This window comes from Hypanus sabinus, chromosome 6 (genome assembly GCF_030144855.1).
Source record: "Hypanus sabinus isolate sHypSab1 chromosome 6, sHypSab1.hap1, whole genome shotgun sequence".
Lineage (NCBI taxonomy): Eukaryota > Metazoa > Chordata > Chondrichthyes > Myliobatiformes > Dasyatidae > Hypanus > Hypanus sabinus.
In genome coordinates this window covers 166,458,189-166,478,704 of record NC_082711.1, presented here as the reverse complement: position 1 = coordinate 166,478,704, position 20,516 = coordinate 166,458,189, and the positions used below count along the sequence as shown (strand labels likewise).

Sequence of the window (20,516 nt, the reverse complement as noted above, 5' to 3'; positions counted from 1 at the left end):
TACGCTGCACTTCCTCAATTGCCAGAATGTCCTTCCTTAAACCTGGAGACCAAAACTATACACAATATTCCAGGTGTGGTCTCACCAGGGCCCTGTACAAATGCAAAAGGACATCCTTGCTCTTGTACTCAATTCCCCTTGTAATAAAGGCCAACATTCCATTTGCCCTCTTCACTGCCTGTTGCACTTGCTCATTCACCTTCATTGACTGATGAACTAGGACTCCTAGGTCTCTTTGCATTTTTCTCTTACCTAACTCTACACCGTTCAGACAATACTCTGCCCTCTTGTTCCTGCTTCCAAAGTGGATAACTTCACATTTATTCACATTGAATGACATCTGCCAAGTATCTGCCCACTCACCCAGCCTATCCAAGTCTCCCTGTATTCTCCTAACGTCCTCTTCGCATGTCATACTGCCACCCAGTTTAGTATCGTCAGCAAACTTGCTGATATAGTTTTCAATGCCCTCATCTAAATCGTTGACATTAATCGTAAAGAGCTGTGGTCCCAATACAGAGCCCTGTGGTACCCCACTAGTCACCTCCAGCCAGTCCGAGAAACACCCATTCACTGCTACCCTTTGCTTTGTGGTGATTCAGTTGTTGTTCAGACCAAACATCTGCATGGGGATGAAATGTCATCTAGGTGACTGGTTCAAGCTGACAGTAAGGTGACAATAATTCAAATAAGCAAGCGTTACAACAGTGATGCGCAGAAGAGCTTCTCAGAATGCACAACTTGAAGTAGATGGGCGACAGCAGCAAAAAGGCACTCAGTGGCCACTTTATTGGATACAAGAGGTAACTAATAAATTGGATGCTGGGTGTACTTATGGACTCAAACTTATGGACTCAAAAAAAAGTGTTTTCATGTAGCTGATTTAAAAAGAAAGTTATAAAAGTTCATGTAAGCCTGACAGCTGCAAATCTGCCCCTCTGTCTTCTATGAAGTAGCCCTGCCTGCTTAGTAACATTCAGTAAAATGTATTCTATACAATGAACTTACACATGGACCACACAGCTATTTGTACTTAAACCTGCCATACAAAAATGTAGCTGTTCTGGCTATGCTATAAATTGTTTATAGTCCTTTTGTCACTGAAGAATAACTCATTTTTGAAAAATTGCTGGACACAATACACTAGAAATGCATTTGACTGCCTTCTTCCTCTCCTTTTCTTTTGTCCTTTTTTTCTTAAATTTCCTTTTCTGCTCCAGAGTCCATTCATTGAAGTGAATTTATTCTATACGCATTGGGCATTTTGGTTATTCACAAAGGAACTGTGACAATGAGAGTTAGAGAACTGCTATCCATGTAGGTGGGCATTAGCCTGCATTATCAACCCTGTCATTGTGCAATGTACCTACACCCACAAAAGAATGCAAACTAACCAGCAGAAATGATCAAAATTTATCATTATTTCCCTTCCTAACCCACAAGCCAAACATAACATCACAATCACTATCCCACTGCAAAGCAGCTTAACACAGAAATTACTCATATATCATGATGCAGATGGAGCATCTTCAGCTCCAGCTAAAGGAAACCCTATCAAATCAATTCCATTTTGCTATATTTCCCTGTAGTCCTTCAATTTACTTTCTATTGCATCCCTGCCCTGACCCTTTCTGTCACTATCTACACAAAGGGCAATCTGTCATTGCTAATTAACCTAACGGTACTTCCTTGGACTGGGAGAGGAAACAGAGCACTCGGAGGAAACCTACGTGGTCACTGGAGGAATGAGCAAACTCTAACAGATCAGAATTGAGCCCAGTCTCTGGAGCTGCAAGCAGCAGTGCCAACTGCTGCACCATAGTGTTTGTCCACTGAAGGACCCACCTTGCATGCATGGCACTGGTATTCATTTAAAAGATTTCTGAGCCACTGGGACAAGTCAAAGTACTTACTAAGAATCCACAGACCTCCAGGTTTGAAAATTCTCATGATTCATAAATCTCCAAAGTAAGGGAATTTCTTCTCATCTAAGCCCTAATTAGCCAATCCCTTATCCCAAGTCTTTCATTGTATTCTTAAACAGAATACAAGAATAGATGAGAACTTAAGTGCAAGTTATTGTACCACCCTCTGCAATTGGATCCTCAGCTTCCTAGACCATGATCTGTGCGGATTGGTGATAACATCTCCTCCTCGCTGACAATCAACACTGGTGCACCTCAGGGGTGTGTGCTTAGCCCACTGCTCCAATCACTCTATACCCATCACTGTGTGGCTAGGCATAGCTCAAATATCATCTATAAATTTGCTAATGATACAACCATTGTTGGTAGAATCTCAGATGGAGACAAGAGTGCATCCAGGAGCAAGATATGGCAACAAGTGGAACAACCTTGTACACAATGTCAGCAAGACGAGAGAGGTGATTGTGGACTTCAGGAAGGGTAAGACAAAGGAACACATACCAATCTTCATAGAGGGATCAGAAGTGGAGAGAGTGAGCAGTTTCAAGTTCCTGGGTGTCAAGATCTCTGAGGACCTAACCTGGTTCCAACATATCAAAGTAGTTATAAAGAAGACAAGACAGCAACAAGACAAGACAAGACTTCATTAGGAGCTTGAAGAGATTTAGTATGTCAACAAATACACTCAAAGACTTCTATAGTTATACCGTGGAGAGCATTCTGACAGGCTGCATCACTGTCTGGTGGGGGGTGGGGGGGAGAGGCTACTACACAGGACTGAAAGAAGCTGCAGAGGGTTGTAAATTTAGTCGGCTCATTGTTGGGTACTAGCCTACAAAGTACCCTGGACACCTTAGAGGTGTCTTAGAAAGGCAGTGTCCATTATTAAGGACCTCCAGTACCCAGGGCATGCCCTTTTCTCACTGTTACCATCAGGTAGGAGATACAGAAGCCTGAAGGCACACACTCAGCAATTTGGGAACAGCTTCTTCCCCTCTACTATCTGACTCCTAAATGGACATTGAACCTGTGAACACTACCTCACTTTTTTTTTAATACAGGTATATATTATTTTTAGTTTTGCACAATTTTTAATCTATTCTATATACTTATAGTGTAATTGATTTACTTATTTATTTTCTCTTCTTCTATACTATTTATTGCATTGAAGTGCTGCTGCTAAGTTAACAAATTTCACAACACATACTGGTGATAATAAACCTGATTCCAATTCATCCTCCAAGCTCTCCAAATCAATTACCAAACAATCCATTTTCAGATTTCTGCCTGATCCCCTCACCTAACCATTTCCTTAGTGCCCAATAATCTATTGATTCGAGTTTTGAAAATGCTCTTTAAAAAAATTCACAATTCTGAGTAAAGGAATTTTTCCTCATCCAAGCCCTAAATCTCCAACTACTTCTTCTGAGCCTGTGTCCCTAGTATGAGACAATCTAGCCAGAAGAACCAGCTTCTCAGGCATCTAGTCTAAAAACTGCAACTCATCCAGTTCAATAAGTTTGGGCTTTAAGGGGACACCTTTAACATAGCCTGACTGGTAAGGAATTGAAAGGACCAGAGAGATCACACATCCTACACTTTACCTCAGTGAAAGTAATGAAGCATTTGGATTTTTAATCAATAAACCTAACATTACTGAATTCCTTGAGCAGTGTGTTGCATTACTTTATTTTTCCTAAACTTGCTTTTATTGAGCGTTTTTACAGATAAATTTAATCTTTTCTGACACCAATTTACTTGAAAAACAGACAACCTTGATCTCTGATGGCTGCTAGGGAAGGAATGCTCCTTTCACCGTGTGGAAAAATACTTAGTGCTTACTACAGGACCAGAGACCCAGCCTACTCACTGTGCACAGGAAACACATTCCACTGTGTCGGATTTTCCACATTTCTCAAGGTGAAGGGGCAAGACAGCCACAAGCTATAACCAACACCTAAAAATGTCTGATTACCAGAGTCCCAGTTCTGACGGCAGCATAAAAATAAGGCAATCCTTTTTATGGTTAGTGTGTATTTGGGCATTAAGAAACAAGCACATAACAATTTCTTTGTGGAACTGTTCTTAAGATGACATGCACGTTCTCATGCCTTGTAATACAAGACCCACTGGTACAAACCTCTTGACCTTCTAATTTTCAAAAGCATTAAATTTCTTGTGTTCCTGCATGCCATAAACTCTCACTATGTCGCTTGGAATCCAATTCTAAATTTAGATAGCTGGGTGTTACAAGGAGCCACCCATTATAATCGCCATGTTTTCCAGGGAGGGAATATTCTGACAAAGAATTCTCTTTTTAAGTTTCCATCTTAACATTCCTTTCGACTAAAGTCCAATTTAGTTCCTACCCCTCCCCCAATATACTTTCCCCCCAATCACAACACAGCCCAGCACCCTTCATTGACATTGTGATGTCTAGGAAGAGGCAGATGGATAAAATATAATCAGTCAGGCGGTAGGTCCTATCACTTGTGATCAAAATGCAGATCACTAGCCATTTAATGACTACAGAAGGCTACCCAACCCAACCTCATTTTCGTTTCTCTTTTGCTCCTCTGTCCTTCCACAAATCAATGAAACTGTCCAATTCATTCCGAGAGGCAGCTTCCTTACAAAGTACGTGAAAGTGCAAAGAAATATAAATCATAGGAAACTTCAGTAACCTTGTCCTACAAAAACAGACCTACTCCCCTGTTTTACTAATTTATGGATTGAAACCAGCACTGAAAATGAGAGCCAACGTGCAGCAGTCAGAGTATCAGATTCAGAACACATATCACAATTACATTTGCATTGGCTACATTTATCTTGGTTGAATACAAAGCCAAATTTGTCTTTTTTGTTCTTTGTGATAACATGAATAAATATTTTAATTTTAAAAAACGATCCCCGTAAAGTCATTTAGAGGTCATATATAACAGAATATGTTTTTTGTTAAGTGTGTAATTTGGAAATTTTTGATAAATAAGTTATGTACAAACTGTGTAGCCTCAGTAAACCCTTGGCTCCAATGTTACTTTGGCTTGAACGTAAACTATGCTTATGTTTCTGGTTAATACTGCATGTGGAATCCTAGCCACTACAACCATTATAAACCAGTCTAGCCAATCACTGCTTTGTTTTTAAACCCTTCTAAACCAAATTCAGGATGATACACTCACACATCTCTAGCTTCTTGAATGAGACTATCAATATGGTGCCAAACAGCACATAATTATGGGCACTCTGGTCCTGTGTAATTGCACTCAACTGAAACTCATTTTGCAGTGAAGAATGAGTGGTTTCTTACAAGAAAATAAGACTTCCATCCCAACAACCTGCACAAACTGAACAACATAAATGGAAACGAAAAGCAGGTTATTCCTGATTTTATGGCTCATAACACAGCAAAGGCATGTAGGTTTGCTGTTACTACAATACTTATCCTGTAAATAATAGAACATCAAAACCTGTTGTATAATCAGTGAGATTAAAAAATGTATTTTAAAGCTTGAAAGTAAATTCCATTGCAACAACAAAAAAACACTAAAATATCTTCAGTTTGGGATGGGAGATGGGTAGTTATTATGTCAGTCCTTTTTTGCTAGTACCTTTTTCTTTAAGACTGAAAGATGTATATGCCACCATACACTACCCTGAGATTCATTTTCTTGCAAGCATTCACAGTGGAACAAAGTAATTCAATAGAATCAATGAAAAGCCACACTCAAAGACTGACAAAGTGAAAAAGACAAACAGAAAAAATACAATAAAAATATAATAAATAAGAGAAATAATACTGAGAACGAGTTACAGCTCTTGAAAACAAGCTAATGTAAAGAACCCAAAGAATATAAACTTATATTCTTGTACTTCATAATTTTAATTTGTAACAAAATTTATATTTGATAAAAGTCCCGGCATACAACAAAGGTCAAATCTACCATGGAATATTCATTTACTGCATAATGAAAGAATTGAAAAATATATCCAGCTGCCCCCCTCAAAATGCTCCTAAGCTATGGTAGTATTAGGAGTTTATTTTGAAGAGCCTCATCTCTGCAGTCAGCTATTATTTCATTAAAATAACTTGCTATTACTTTACACATATCATAGTGCTATGAAAACCAGCAGTTGAACTTGGAGCAGTTCTGATTTCAAAACGAAATGAGAAACGTTTTATAAATTTCATCTTGAACTTACATGGCTCACTGCAAACCTTACAAATGCAAGGCTTTATCAACAGTTGTACACAACAAGGGAGCATCTGTTTTTCATGGGAAATGAATGCTAGGGTTACATACAGTAGGTGGTCTTTGGACAATAAGGTACTGGCACCTCCTTGGCCATGTTGCATGACACTGGATACCGTTCACTCTGGAAACAATTCAATTATTGATGGAAATGAGGAAACTTTTAACTATAATGACAACCAAATTGAGATTCCTTCTAGTTTGCTTCCAAAAGCAGCCCATAATACAGGAAGTCTCAGGTTAAACCACAAGTACATTCAGCATATATGATAAATGGAAGTGTGCAGATATTAGGTAGAGAGAAAATCAGGTTTGATTGCAAGTTTTCTGCTGTGGCACAATGGAATGACATTCTCACTTGAGCAAGAAGATTGTAGGTTTATGTGGCATTCCATAGATTTGAACAAAATTAATGTTGACATTTCACCACAGTATTGTGGATTATATATTAAACTCAGCCCATAAATGATCTTGAAGTGAATTATCCCAGAAATCCTGCTCACTTAATAACCCTCAACCAAAATACTTGGAAAAAACTTGCTAAGCCCAAATATGCTGCCAAATTCCTTAATATACTCAAGTCCTCCAAAGGATATAAAGGACTATGGGATAATAAGGGTGTGAAAAGCACCAAAAAGAAATGCTTTTTATGAAGCCTGTCATGGACCTGCTGGCATTGAAAAAAAAATCACACAAACTAAGATTTCTATCTTATAATTCCAAACTTCACTAAGAGGCTTTGTACTCCTGTGTTCAGTAAATTCCCCACATGATCATTCAGGCACAGAAAGCTTGAGGATGACAATATCCACTTTGAGAGAGGATTTCCACTTTGAGGGAGGATTACCCCTCCTCACAACTCCCTTCCACTTCTCCGGGAAAACTGGCTACCATTGATCTCTGCAATCCCCTCCATTTTCCACTAGGATTTACCACAATGCTCATCAGTGTGCAGGGTTTTATAGAGTCATAGGCTCTCATTGCAACTAAGTCTAATTTATCACTAGAATCTGCTGTGCACAATGATTCACACAACCTCCCAATCACAGATATAATAAAATGATAACACCTGGAAGATTTGCCAGCACAATACTCCATGGGAGTTAAAGGGTTTAAAAATACATAAGCAAAAGTTTCAAATATCATATTTTCACTTCCTATTAATTAGTCAAATATTAATTTGTCATCTTGAGAGGCAAAATGTCATTATAGGAATGGCTGGAGCAATAGATGAACTTCTCTTCACCCTTAACCACTGCTTCCAACATATCCATTCCAAAGGTAATGATATTAGCGACAAAAACATCGCATGTCAGCTATCACATCTGCTTCTTATTCACACCAAAAACATGATCTACAATAGACCATGCTCAAAAAGGTGAATGTTATTGTTGATGGCTCCTGAATCTAACTTCAAAAGATTTGCCTTTACAGACCTATGTTGAAATGTGTTTAGTTTGGAACTACTCAGTAAAAACATATTTCCTGAATATTTTCTCTCTGTCCTCTCACATTTACACAAAAATATTGCTTCAAAGAAGCCATACAGAAACTAAATTTAATCTAGCCTTTAAAATATATTATTTGAAAAAAAAGCAAGGACAGTTTAGAACTGTTTAAAACCAATCACACATTATCATTAACATGCACAAAGAGTCTTGTTTTAAGAACACATTCAGTTAAAGGATATACCCTTACACTACTGTAAATAAATCCTGATTTTATATATACAAGAATAATCTTGAAGCAACTGCTATTGTTAGGTTTAACAATTATGTATCTCCAAGTTCACAGGACAAGTACAAAACATTTAATGAAAGTATTTTGCTTTAATAACAATTTAATAATGTATTTTAATCACACATTAATTCTCACAGACAATAAATAATGTCAGCTGCTTCATTACTTTGTTTAGGAATTAAACTTAAGCTGGTTCTACTTTACTGCCATTCCCATACTCCAATACGTTTCTATCCACTACCAACCAATTTGCAAGAAACTCAGTTCATTTCAGAACTTTGAAAGTATGGGGACTTTAAGCTATTTCCTATCAGTCTATCATAGGAGAATACAACTGCCATAGATATATCTTTGTAGGAGAAACACCTCGTTTATTTCATTCACCTAATTCCAAGACACCAAAAAGAAAAACAAAGGACTAAACACTCATATAAATTTACAACGTTAAAATACAAGAAACTAAGACATACTGTATCATGTTTAACTTGTTCCTTCACTCCTGTAAACGCAACCAATTTTAAACCTGAACAAATTATGAAAAGATTCTATTAAACTTTTGAATATATATTCCTGTCTTATACCCTAGATTAGGGGTTCCTGACCTTTTTTATGCCATGGACCTTTACCATTAACCGACCTTTACCTATGTTGGGAACCCCTGCCCTAGATTATACAGCTACTACCAAAAGGTTACTTGATCTGATATCTACATTGCCTGATTGTTCAAAAACCATTGTGTTTTACTGAGGACTTGTACCATTACATTTTAGGAACAATCAGTACCAACAGGTGTTTATCTAGTTATTAACTAACATCTTACTTGCTGTTTCTAACACAAGTGGCATAGGGAGAAATTCCTTCAGACTCTTGTCTGATGATCAATAATTTTACCATAGATGTCTTGAAAATTGCTTTTATATTAAGCACTGGCGAATGAATCAACTGTACCATAGTAACATTTTGCTTTGTATAATAAAGGTTTCTTACAACTCAGGCATGCTACCCAAATTTCTCATTTTGTAAACACACCAACAAGCTGGGTGTTTTAGCCTGAGAGCAGGGGCACTGGTTGAACGGCTATTAACAAGTAAAGGTGTGAGAAGCAAACCACTGACAGTCATCAGTCAAGTTCAGTTAAAATATAATTAATTTTTGTTGAAGATTTCAGCCATACTCCTTGCACTTAATATAAAATTTGCAATAATATTAACGCCAACTTTTCAAAGATTACTGATGGAGTCAATGAAATAAGTATGTTAACAGTAAATTGCAACCCTGAAAGCTATTAAATATAGTTTTAAAAACTGAAGCTTAAAAGCATTCTTAAAAACACATTTTAATAGAGCTAGCTACCTACAGGCACATTTACTGTGATGACTGCAGCTACATGCATGTGTATGTACATCTGTGGTAGTTCCGGCTTCCAATGTGCCATTTACTGCACAAGTACGTTATTTTTGTTCTGAAAACTCAAGCAGTTATATCTGTACTATCAACTATCCATGTCCTTCTGAGGTTTGGTAGGCTGCACTACATCAAGTGGTCATCCAGATACTTTTAAAAAGTTGCTAAGGTGTGTTTTGGTCATTCTTTTAGACCATGAATTTCATTGGTCCTCCTCCCTTCATCCCCCTCCCACCACCACCCCTTCCCCCACCTACTGACTTAGTTGTTCAGAAGAAAATGACCTCAGGGAGGTCATTCTTTTTTTCTCAAAATGAAATGTAAATTTCTCAACCCTGCACACTTCAATAATCTTCAATAAGAAATAAGTCCTGCCCAGTTGGTTAACTCTTAATGTATGACAGTGGCTAAGAAGGCAACTATTTAGGCTTCAAAAGAGTGGGCAATAAATGGAGGCTTGCCAGTATCAATCACCAATTCAGATGAAATGGTGCTTGTTTTTAAAAAGGCGACTGAAATATTAACCTGCCATCAGTTTAAATTGAAATTCAGCTTCTTTAGTGTAAAAATGATGTATTTGTCAATTATTATAGGAAGGGACCAGTACAAGTACCTGTTGGACTAAATAATCCACTGTCTGTTCCTGACACTGGGGTTTGGAAAAGCCAGTAGATGACTGTCACCTCACAGTTAATTCAACAAAGGAAGCTCTGTACTGTGCAAACCCGACATCTGGAAGTAGTAACATGTAAGAAGACAGTATAGTAAACTGATCTATTCCTCGTTTGTTTTTTCTTGGTTCCATTTCCTGCAGGATTTACACCACTGCCAGAGATGGTACAGTTATCAGGGCCTGAAAGGTCTGTTATACAGCCTTTTACCAATTACAGCTTATTCATCTACACAAGTTCTACAGCTTACAATAATTATCCCTTCAAATTTACATAAGACTCAGATCACTGATGCCCTCTCCAGGAGTATGTTAGGTTTTGCCAGAGAAACCACATCAATATTGAAAAAATATGCTCTGGGTGATATCTGCTGAGGTTTATAAGATCAGCTGGAGCTATGAAAGATAAAAGACTTGTTTCCTTTATCCCCAGAACAATGGGTTAAAAATTCCAAATACAAGAGACTCTGCAGATACTGGAAATTCATGAGCAACACACAGAAGGAACCTGGATGAACTCAAGTTAAAAATTCTAACATGCATACCAATAACATGCCAGGGACACATGCCAGCATTTTCTGGGGCCACGAGAAATGATCTCCTAATGAACGCCGCTTGCAACAAAGAGACACCAATTCCCAGAGCTTCAAAGCTATTGAACTAATTTCTGATGCAATACATCTTACCCACAGATTCTCACTATGGAAGGAATTCTTAAAGCAACAGACTCAATGGGATAAGTTTCATATGCTGAGACAGACACCCTGCTTTTCTAATGGCTGACAAGATATCGTGACATTAGAGATGAAAGAAAACTAAGGAGAACATTCAGAATACATGAAAAGAGAGTAGAAGGCCTTATCCAGCTTATCAGAGATATCCTACAGTCATGATCATTAAGCATGGAAATAGGCCCTTTGAACAACACCAGTAATCTTTTTTTTGCCCTATTTTTCCCATCAACTCTCCCTACATTCAATCACTCACCTATGCCAGAGATATCTTACAGAGATCAACTTACTAACTCTTTGGAATTAGAGAAGAAACCTGATCTTCCAGGGGAAACACATGTCGTCAGAGGGAGAGCATGCAAACTCCACACAGACAGCACAGGAGGGCAGGATTGAAACCAGGTCGCCAGAACAGGGAGGCAACAGCACGATTAGCTGTGCTACTGTACTGCCCTAAATTCAGACAGGTTTCTCAATAGGGTCTCGAGGAAGAAGTGCTCCCTGAACTTACCTTCAAACAGGCATTCAATTATTAAAGTTTTCTCTTTACATCCGCAACCAAACTGTTGTTTTAGCACAGGAGTTCCCAATCTTTTTTATGACATGGATCCCTAGCATTAACTGTAGACACCAGGTTGGGAACCCCTACTTTAGGATATGTTAATGTTGCAGCAGCAATGTCAAATCTGTATTACACTCTGACAGACATCCACATGCAGGAACCCCATGCACTTTAATTTTACACTGTGCACTGTTTGCACAGGGAAGAGCTCGTGGCTTTCAGCAACACACAAAATGCTGGAGAACTCCGCAAGCTAAGTTCCCCTATCATTTTGTGTGTTTGGCTCAATATTTCCAGTATCTGCAGGAACTCATGAGTCCATGGCTTTTAGCAATCTCTGAACGGTGAAGCAATCTTGGAAGAAGCAATGCCAAATACCCTACACTGCTCTTCTGTCATTTGTTCCTGCCTTGAAACTTCATCCAATTCCTGAGCAACAAAGAACAGATTGTGAACAATTGCGTCAAATGCCACACAACACCATCATTCAAGGTCCGACTGTCTTTAGATCAGGGGTTCTCAACCTTTTTAAGCCATAGACCATAACCATTAAGCAAGGGATCCATGGACCAAAGGATGGGGACCCCTGCTTTATATGCTTCCTCATGATCTTCCTCGATATCAGCTGAAAGATAGAAACATAGAAAATAGGTGCAGGAGTAGGCCATTCGGCCCTTTGAGCCTGCACCACCATTCAGTACGATCATGGCTGATCATCCAACTCAGAACCCTGTACCTGCTTTCTCTCCATACCCACTGATCCCTTTAGCCACAAGGGCCATATCTAACTTCCTCTTAAATATAGCCAATGAACCGGCCTCAACTGTTTCCTGTGGCAGAGAATTCCACAGATTCACCACTCTCTGTGTGAAGAAGTTTTTCCTCATCTCGGTCCTAAAAGGCTTCCCCTTTATCCTTAAACTGTGACTCCTCATTCTGGACTTCCCCAACATCAGAAACAATCTTCCAGCATCTAGCCTGTCCAATCCCTTTAGAATTTTATATGCTTCAATAAGATCCCCCCTCAATCTTCTAAATTCCAGTGAATATAAGCCTAGTCGATCCAGTCTTTCTTCATATGAAAGTCCTGCCATCCCAGGAATCAACCAACTCAACTCATAATTTGTTAGAAATTGAAGCTGTTCACACCAGCATGCAGTGCTTCAACAGGTATCTAGCAGGTAACATTTCATATCAAACAAGTCCCAGGCAATGGCCATCTACCCCTGATATTCAATTTTGTGTTGAATTTTTAATCTCTCCATCTGGTGTGTGACCACATAATTTGAACTAAAAGGAGATCCAGTCATGCTACTCAAGCCTCTGAATCCAGCAATTCCATACAACAACATAAGATTATTAGTTCAAAATTAACACTGCCTATAATTGAGGTGACATTAATGACTGCTGAGGAAAATGTCGCCACCCTTTGGATGCCAATTATTATATCTGATCTATCTTTTATTTCGAGCATCTTCAATTCCCTGTTCGAAACAGTTTTGATATCAGCATTAACAAGGCACAACTAAAATTTGCTGATCTTAGTCTCAAAACGCAATGCTTTTCCCATGGTTGTGTATATATACACACACACACTTACTTATTTTTTTCTCTCAATATGTATTTTCCCTCAATCTCGGGTCCTCTATCAGAAGCCTGGGAGCTTGAGGGTTCAGCACAGTATCCTTGCTGTTCCTAGTAGTGCTCTCTTCTGGACCAAGAACTCAGATGTTGTCCCTGGGATTTGCTGGAGCCACTCTCCGAGTCCATGTGTCACAACCCCAAGTGCTCCTGTAACCACCGGGATTACTCTGGTTTTAACCTTCCATGTCCTTTCTATCTGCTCTTTCAAGCACTGGTATTTCTCCAACTTTTCATATTCTTTCTTCCTGATGTTGCTGTCATTCAGGATTGCTACATCTATTACTATTGCTTTCTTCTGTTCCTTGTCCAGTTGCACTCTGTCTGATTGGTTGGCCTCTACCTGCTTATCAGTCTGTGTTTGGAAGTCCCACAGGATCTCAGCTCTATCATTCTCCACTATCGTCTCGGGTGTTTCCCATTTGGACTTGCAAGTGTCCAATCCATTCTCAGAGCAGATGTTAAACTATACTCAAATATAAAGAAATAATTTGCATTCTGAAACACTTCAAAATTGGAATTAAGTATATTTACATGTTGTGCATAGGTTACATACCTGTGTAACAGAACTATAGAATATCAAATCTAATCTTTGTATGCATGATTTATTTTCAGTGCGTACTTTTTTATTGGTAACTTTAAACTGCATAGTTTTAAACACAAGAGATTCTGCAGATGCTGGAAATGCAAAGCAACACACAGAAAATGCTGGAGGAACTCAGCAGGTCGGGCAGCACCTACGAAAATGAATAAGCAGTCAACTTTTTGGGCCAAAACCCTTCATTAGGACTGGAAAGGAAGGAGGAAGCCGCCAGAATAAAAAGGTGTAGGGAACGAAATGAGGAAAAACTAGATGGTGTTAAGCGAAGCCAAGTGGGTAGGAAAGGTAAAGGGCTGGAGAAAAACCTCTAATAATATTATTATTCATGAAATAATTGCATACTTAATTTAGATTTTGTTCACAAGGAATGGTATAAGTCTTGACCTCGTGGAAATAAATGCAAACATTATGATTACCCACATAATAACCTGAGCAACATCAGATACAGCAGCTCGTACACTTCAAAAAGTAGTTTGTTCCTTACACTTGTTCACCAATACTATTTCAGTGCCAGAAGAGCATAGGTACAAAGGAACAATCAATTTTCCAAATAATATCTGTTAATCAAATACTATCAAATTTAATTCAGCAGGTATTCATACAGGTATGTGTAGAGATTTAATGCATTACACAGACTATAAGAGCCCAAATCAAAAAATTTGGTTACCTACCTGTCGGCCATCTTGTCCTACATTCGTCTGTCCTCTTACTACTGTTCGAATGTTATCATCCAACCGTCTGCCAAAACAAAACACAAGGCTTAACAGGTACTTTTATATTATTATTAGGCAAGTTCTTTTACATGGTACAATAGCCAAGAAGCTGTACAATGTAGTATAACAGCACTTTACAAAACATAGAAAAGATGTTCAAGTATTTAGCATTTGTGTGAGAATTTTTGAACTGACAGCTTGTTAGAACATAGAATCCTTTCTTATTTTTGGCATTCAATATTATAGGTCCTCCTGAACACCTAACTTATGGACACCAGATAAATACAAATGAGGGCTTGTGAGGATGGATTTGTCGGCTATTGCGGGTCTGGAGCTATCTTTTGCTGGATGGGAACAGGGCATTTCCATGAGCCTTCTTTCCCACCCCAGCCTGAGCCACAACAACGGAAACCGAGTCTTGCTTGGCAAAGTGGGAACGCTGAGCAGCCTCACTTGTTCACTCACCAAATCAGTGAGACGGGCTGGCAGCTGCTTTTCCTACGCCCACTCGTTCTCTCATTACACTGTTTCTGTCCATTTCTGACTAATGGACAGTCCGGGTTATGAAGAGTTCTCAGGAATGGAACCCTATTATAACCTGTAAAGTTAGAGATAATTTAATTCGCCTCTCTTTCCATTTCAAAAACTTTTATAGCATTATTCTCAAAGTTCAAAGTAAATTATCAAAGTACATAAATGTCACCATATACTACTCTGAGATTCATTTACTTGCAGGCATTCACAGTAGAACAAATACAATAGAATCAGTGAAAACCTACACACAAAAACTATCGGACAGTTAGTGTACAATTGTGTACAGTTCTGGTCACCGGATTACAGGAAAGATGTCAACAAAATAGAAAGAGTACAGAGGAGATTTACAGCAACTAAGTTACAGAGAAAGGTTGAGCAAATTAGGTCTTTATTCTTTGGAGTATAGAAGGTTGAGGGGGGACTTGATAGAGGTATTTAGAATTATGAGGGGGATAGATAGAGTTGACATGGATAGGCCTTTTCCATTGAGAGTAGGGGAGATTCAAACAAGAGGACATGAGTTGAGAGTTAGGGGGCAAAAATTTAAGGGTAACATGAGGGGGAACTTCTTTACTCAGAGAGTGGTAGCTGTGTGGAACAATCTTACAGTAGAAGTGGTAGAGGCAGGTTAGATATTGTCATTTTAAAACAAAAAATTAGATAGGTATATGGACAGGAAAGGAATGGAGAGTTATGGGCCGAGAAGGCCTGTTTCTGTGCTGTAATTGTTATATGGTTAACAGCCAATGTGCAAAAGGAGACAATCTGTGCAAATACAAAAAAGAATACTAAATAAAAAATACTAAGAACAATATTCGTAGAGCCCTTGGAGGTGAGTCCATAGGTTGTGGAGTCAACTCAGCACTGAAATGAGTGAAGCTATCCATGCTGGTTCTGGAGCCTGAGGGTTCAAGGGTAATAACTTGCTGAACCTGGTGGTGTGGGATCCAAGACTCCAGTACCTCCTGCTCGATGACCACAGTCAGAAGAGAGCATGTCTTAGATGGTGGGAGTCGTTGGTGAGGGATGTTCCTGTAAGTGGATGGGCTACAGCAGTAGAAGACCACAAACACACACTCAGTGGCCACTTCATTAGATACCTTCTATATATGTCACCATATACTACCTTGATTCATTTTCTTGCTCCTGTATCTCTTTCCCAATGGCGATCGTGAGAAGAGAGCATGACCTGTATGGTGGGTGGGGGGGGGGGGGTGCTTGATGAAGGATGCTGCTTACTTGTGGCAGTCCTTCTTGTAACTGTACTCAATGTTGGGGAGGGCTATGCCTGTGATGGACTGGGCTGTATCTTTCTGTAGACTTTCACTTTAGAAGGCTAATGAACAAAGGAAATGCCTTGAATCCTTCAAAGTCCTCAAAGCAGTGGAATTCAACACTATATTCAACTAAACAAACTGAACACGTAGGTAAAAACAGGATATTGGTATAAAAGCTAATTCCTCCCATGTGAAGCAATAAGATAGAACAATGAAACCAATGGCAACTTGACACCAAAATGCAACACAATCCTACGGGGCCTTCAGTTTAATTTCCTCCCAACTCCAAATTCAAATTAGTTATGCCTACAGCCTAGTACTGTTTTCACGTGACTATACAGATGGTAACTTTAGACATCAGAAACATTTTTTTAAATTTCAGTTACAGATTAAAAAAATTAATCTAACTGCAGGAAATAAGGGTGGAAAACTCAGAAATCTAAGACCTGGGGATTTGTTCAAAAAGAGGTTTCATGGTGGGGGGGGGGGAAGAAAAACAACCAACAACAAAGACCAGGTTAGAATAAATGGAGTCTAAAAACAGCAGGCTTTTGGATTAATCTGTGTCCTCTGGAAACCTCGTTGATAGCACTGCCTCTGAAGACAAGCTTTTAAACCAGGAACCTTCCATATCATTTACACCAAGAATCAGCATCTGTTGTTTTGATTCATACCCTACATTCTTATTTAGATCCCCTTCTCTGATTAAAGGGGTTCTTTGTTATAGAGATACCACAGTACTCAAATGTTCTGATAGATTTCATTACTCCACTTTATGCAGATATTTTGCTCAGGGTATTCTTTGATGCAATGTTCCTTCCCTATCTTTCCCACACCAACTACCTTCAAAAACATGTATAGCATAGAATTTTCCCAGAAACAAGCCATTTAGACTGATGGGTTTCTGGTCTACACGAACCTCCTGCCATTTTATAACTCACTTCTATTCCTTCTATATGCTCTTCTATTCCTTTCTCCCTCGGGTTGTAAATTGACCTGAGATTAGGTTAGGGTTATATCGGGGATCACAAAACAGTGGAGCTCAAAGGGCCGGAAGTGCCTATTCCACACTGTATCTCAATAACTAATTAAAAAATAAGCCTTAACCAGATTCTATTGAAATGCAGTAATACACTTTGTGAGTGAGTTCCACGTTCTTAACATTCTGTGAAAAGAAAAATGAAAAAAAAACTTGGAGACGCAGGTAAAAGAAAAACGGAAAATGCTTAGAAATACTCAGCAAGCCAAGCAGCACCTGCAGAAATTGTTAATGTTTCTGGTCAGGAACCCTTCATTTGAAATAGGAAAGAGAGAAGACACAAGAAACACTGCAGATACTGGCAATCTGGAGCAACAGGAACCCGGTGAATCAGGCAGCACCTATGGAATGAAATCGACAATCAATGTTTCAGCCCAGGACTCTTCTTCAAAGAGGATCACAACCCAAAACAGCATCTGTCCATTTCCCTCCATAGGAAAGACAGAAAGCTATCTGTATTAGAACTGACCATTTCTGCCTGTTATTTTGAGTCAGTTTTGTTTCGAGGTTCTTTAATGTCATTTCCAGCACACATGTGTAAAGGGGAACAAAATATAAAGTGACACTAGGCACAGGAGTGCCTGTATATAAGGTGAATGACAGGAAATGATAAAGTATTGGCAACTGGGGTGTCCAGGGGTGGGCTAGTGGGTGGAGGTGTTGATCACCATTATTAATTGGGGAATGTAACTGGTTTTGAGTCTCGGAGTCCTGGCATGGATGCTACATGGCCTCCTCCCTGATGGGAGTGGGATAAAAAGCCCTTGAGCAGAGTGGGTGGGATCCTTCATAACGTTACTGGCACCTTTCTGTTCATATATCCTTGACAGTGGGTAAGCTGGTGCCGGTGATAGATTGGCCAGTTTTGACAACCCGTTGTAGAGCCTCACGGTTCGCCGCAGTGCAGTTTCCACACCACGCAGTGATGCGGCTCGTTAGGATGCTCTGTACTGCTTATCTGTAGAATGATGTGAGTACAGCTTCCCAGATGAAGGCTCTCAGCCTGAAAAGTTAACTGTCCATCCCCCCTCCAGAATCAGAGTCACAGAATAACAAAGCATGTCAACAGGCCCTTCTGCCAAACCTGCTCTTACCGTTGTGCCCACCAAACTTGTCCCATTTACCCACATTTCACCCGTATCCTTCTGAACACCTCTTAACCATTTGATGCTGTGTGACCCACTGAGTTCCTCCACTACCTTGTGCTTTTGCTCCAGATTCCAACATCTGTAGTCTCTGTGCCTTTGCCCACACTATCCACCCCCACCCCCTCGCATTTGTATAGAACAACCTGCTCGGCATGTCCCATAGGTTTCTCAATATCAACACATTGCACAGACAAAGAAGTGATACTTACAGAAGTGAATCTGTTATTCAGATGCCAGATTAAGCCATGCTGTCTCACATGCTCAACCCTTCCCACTATTGTTTTCTCTCTTTCTCAGTTCTGATTAAGGGCTTCCATCCGAAACAATAACTGCTTCTCTTTCCACAGATACTGCCTGACCAAGTCATACAGCAGTTGCTTGTTTTTATTTCTGAGAAAAGAAGTTCATTCTGAATTCCTTATTACATGTATTGGTGACCATCATATATTTAGGATCTCTCATTTTGGGATAACGAAAACCATGGATTTTTAGAAAGGTCAGATTAACTTTATTTTGTCACATGTACATCAAAACATACAGTGAAATGTGTTGTTTGTGTTAATGACTGTTCTGGTGTCTAGAAGTGCAGTTTGTTTTGTACGAACATCACTTCTTATACACAAGTTGTTTTTATCATTTATCATTTCCTGCGTGGGGTAGTTTTCACAGGTTTGTTTCTGAATTCGAATTGAAGCACTTGGTGGAAAGACACACATCTCTATCCTTTTTTTATTTGCCCTTGAAACAGCAATATCTGTAAGTCTTGTTTTGTTTTTGGTAATATTGGTAAACATTTAACAGAAATATTTTGAAAGAAACATTACTTTTATCTATCATTAAGATATAGTTGCGCCATAACTTTTCTCTTGCTTACACTGCATTGTTATGGTGTATTGCATATGTTTATTACCTTGGTTAACACCATTTGTGAGAGTAACCGACAGTATTAGTACATTCAGGCATGCAATGATACTGTGTCGAATTTAATACATATTTTACTTTCTGCAGTTTCACAAGTAAAAATTCTCATTAGAACCTTCCATCTCGGGTAGTTTTTGAGAAAGTGTTAAACTCACTGTATAGCTTTGTACGTACACACTACGAGGTCAGTAGAATGGCCAACACAGTCCGAGGATGTGCTGGGGGCAGCCTGCAGGATTCACCATGGTTTCGCTGCCAATATAGCATTTCCACAACTTACTAACCCGTACGCCTTGGAACGTGGGGAGGAAACCGGAGCACCTGGAGGTACCCCATACAGTCATTAGGACAACACAGAAACTCCTTACGGACAGCTGCAGGAATTGAACCCTGATCACTGGCACCATAAAACATTATGCTAGTTGCTATCTACCATGGATATATCATAGGTACCTAGATTTTCAAAGAATAAATTAAGAAGACATTTTATGGGAGCTAATATGTTGTCATAGATAGAAGAAAGGCTGGACAGCAGGACATCAACAGGAGGGATAAATGTTTCAGTGTCTGCCTGGAATTGGTTTATTTTTGTTGTATATACCAGGATACAGTGAAACGTTTGTCTTGCATATTGTTCATATAGATTAAATCACTACACTGTGCACGGAAGAGGTACATGATAAAATCTTAGTGATGAAATTCACTGCTGCCTTCAATAGACAGCCTTTTAGCTGTTGAGTAAAAGATATCTGAAAAGCAAGATCCATCATACAGTCTACCGAGCACCTGTAATCCTTACCTTCTGTTTCTTGAGCTACCAACAACAGACATCAAGGAACTGGAAATTATTCCAATGTTGTCTAGGAAAGTTTTCCAAATTTACTAGAAGGATAAGTAAACATCTCCAGTGTTGATGGCTGAGCTGGGTCAGGCAGGCCACATCATTCCTTGACACAATAGTAAGCTTGGTTGTTGGAGAATATCGTCAGGCAAAGATACAAGTATGTGTTCCAAGACTTCTTGGAGTGCAACATCCCCATTGACCCCAATGAACCTCTGGCCCAAGACTTCTGAAGATAGAGAAGGATCATTTGGGATGGTATTGAAAACTTCAAGATGCCCATTGCAGTAGGAGTGGACCACCTCAGAAATTACCCAGCCATCTGCCACCCCTGCCCCAGGGTACCCACACTCAGCTTCACTAGTCAGTTCAGAATCTACAAAACCCAAGAATGAAGAAAAAAAGTCTCCTTATTTAAGGAAGGAAACTTTTTAAGTGTTGGAGGCAGTTTAGAGAAAGTTTATCAGACTAATACCTGAATGGTTAGGTCATCTTAAGAGGTAAGGTTGGACTGGC

The 20,516-nt window shown here is 39.3% G+C and overlaps 1 protein-coding gene across 2 annotated transcripts in view; it reads right to left on the bottom strand.

Annotated features, from left to right (window-relative positions):
- vps53 (VPS53 subunit of GARP complex) overlaps positions 1–20,516 on the bottom strand; it is a 274,043-nt gene that overhangs the window by 220,997 nt on the left and 32,530 nt on the right. For both annotated transcript variants that reach the window (XM_059973414.1, XM_059973415.1), the window contains exon 4: positions 14,199–14,265. In XM_059973414.1, coding sequence (XP_059829397.1) covers positions 14,199–14,265 — 67 coding nt within the window. The remainder of the gene's footprint in view (positions 1–14,198; positions 14,266–20,516) is intronic.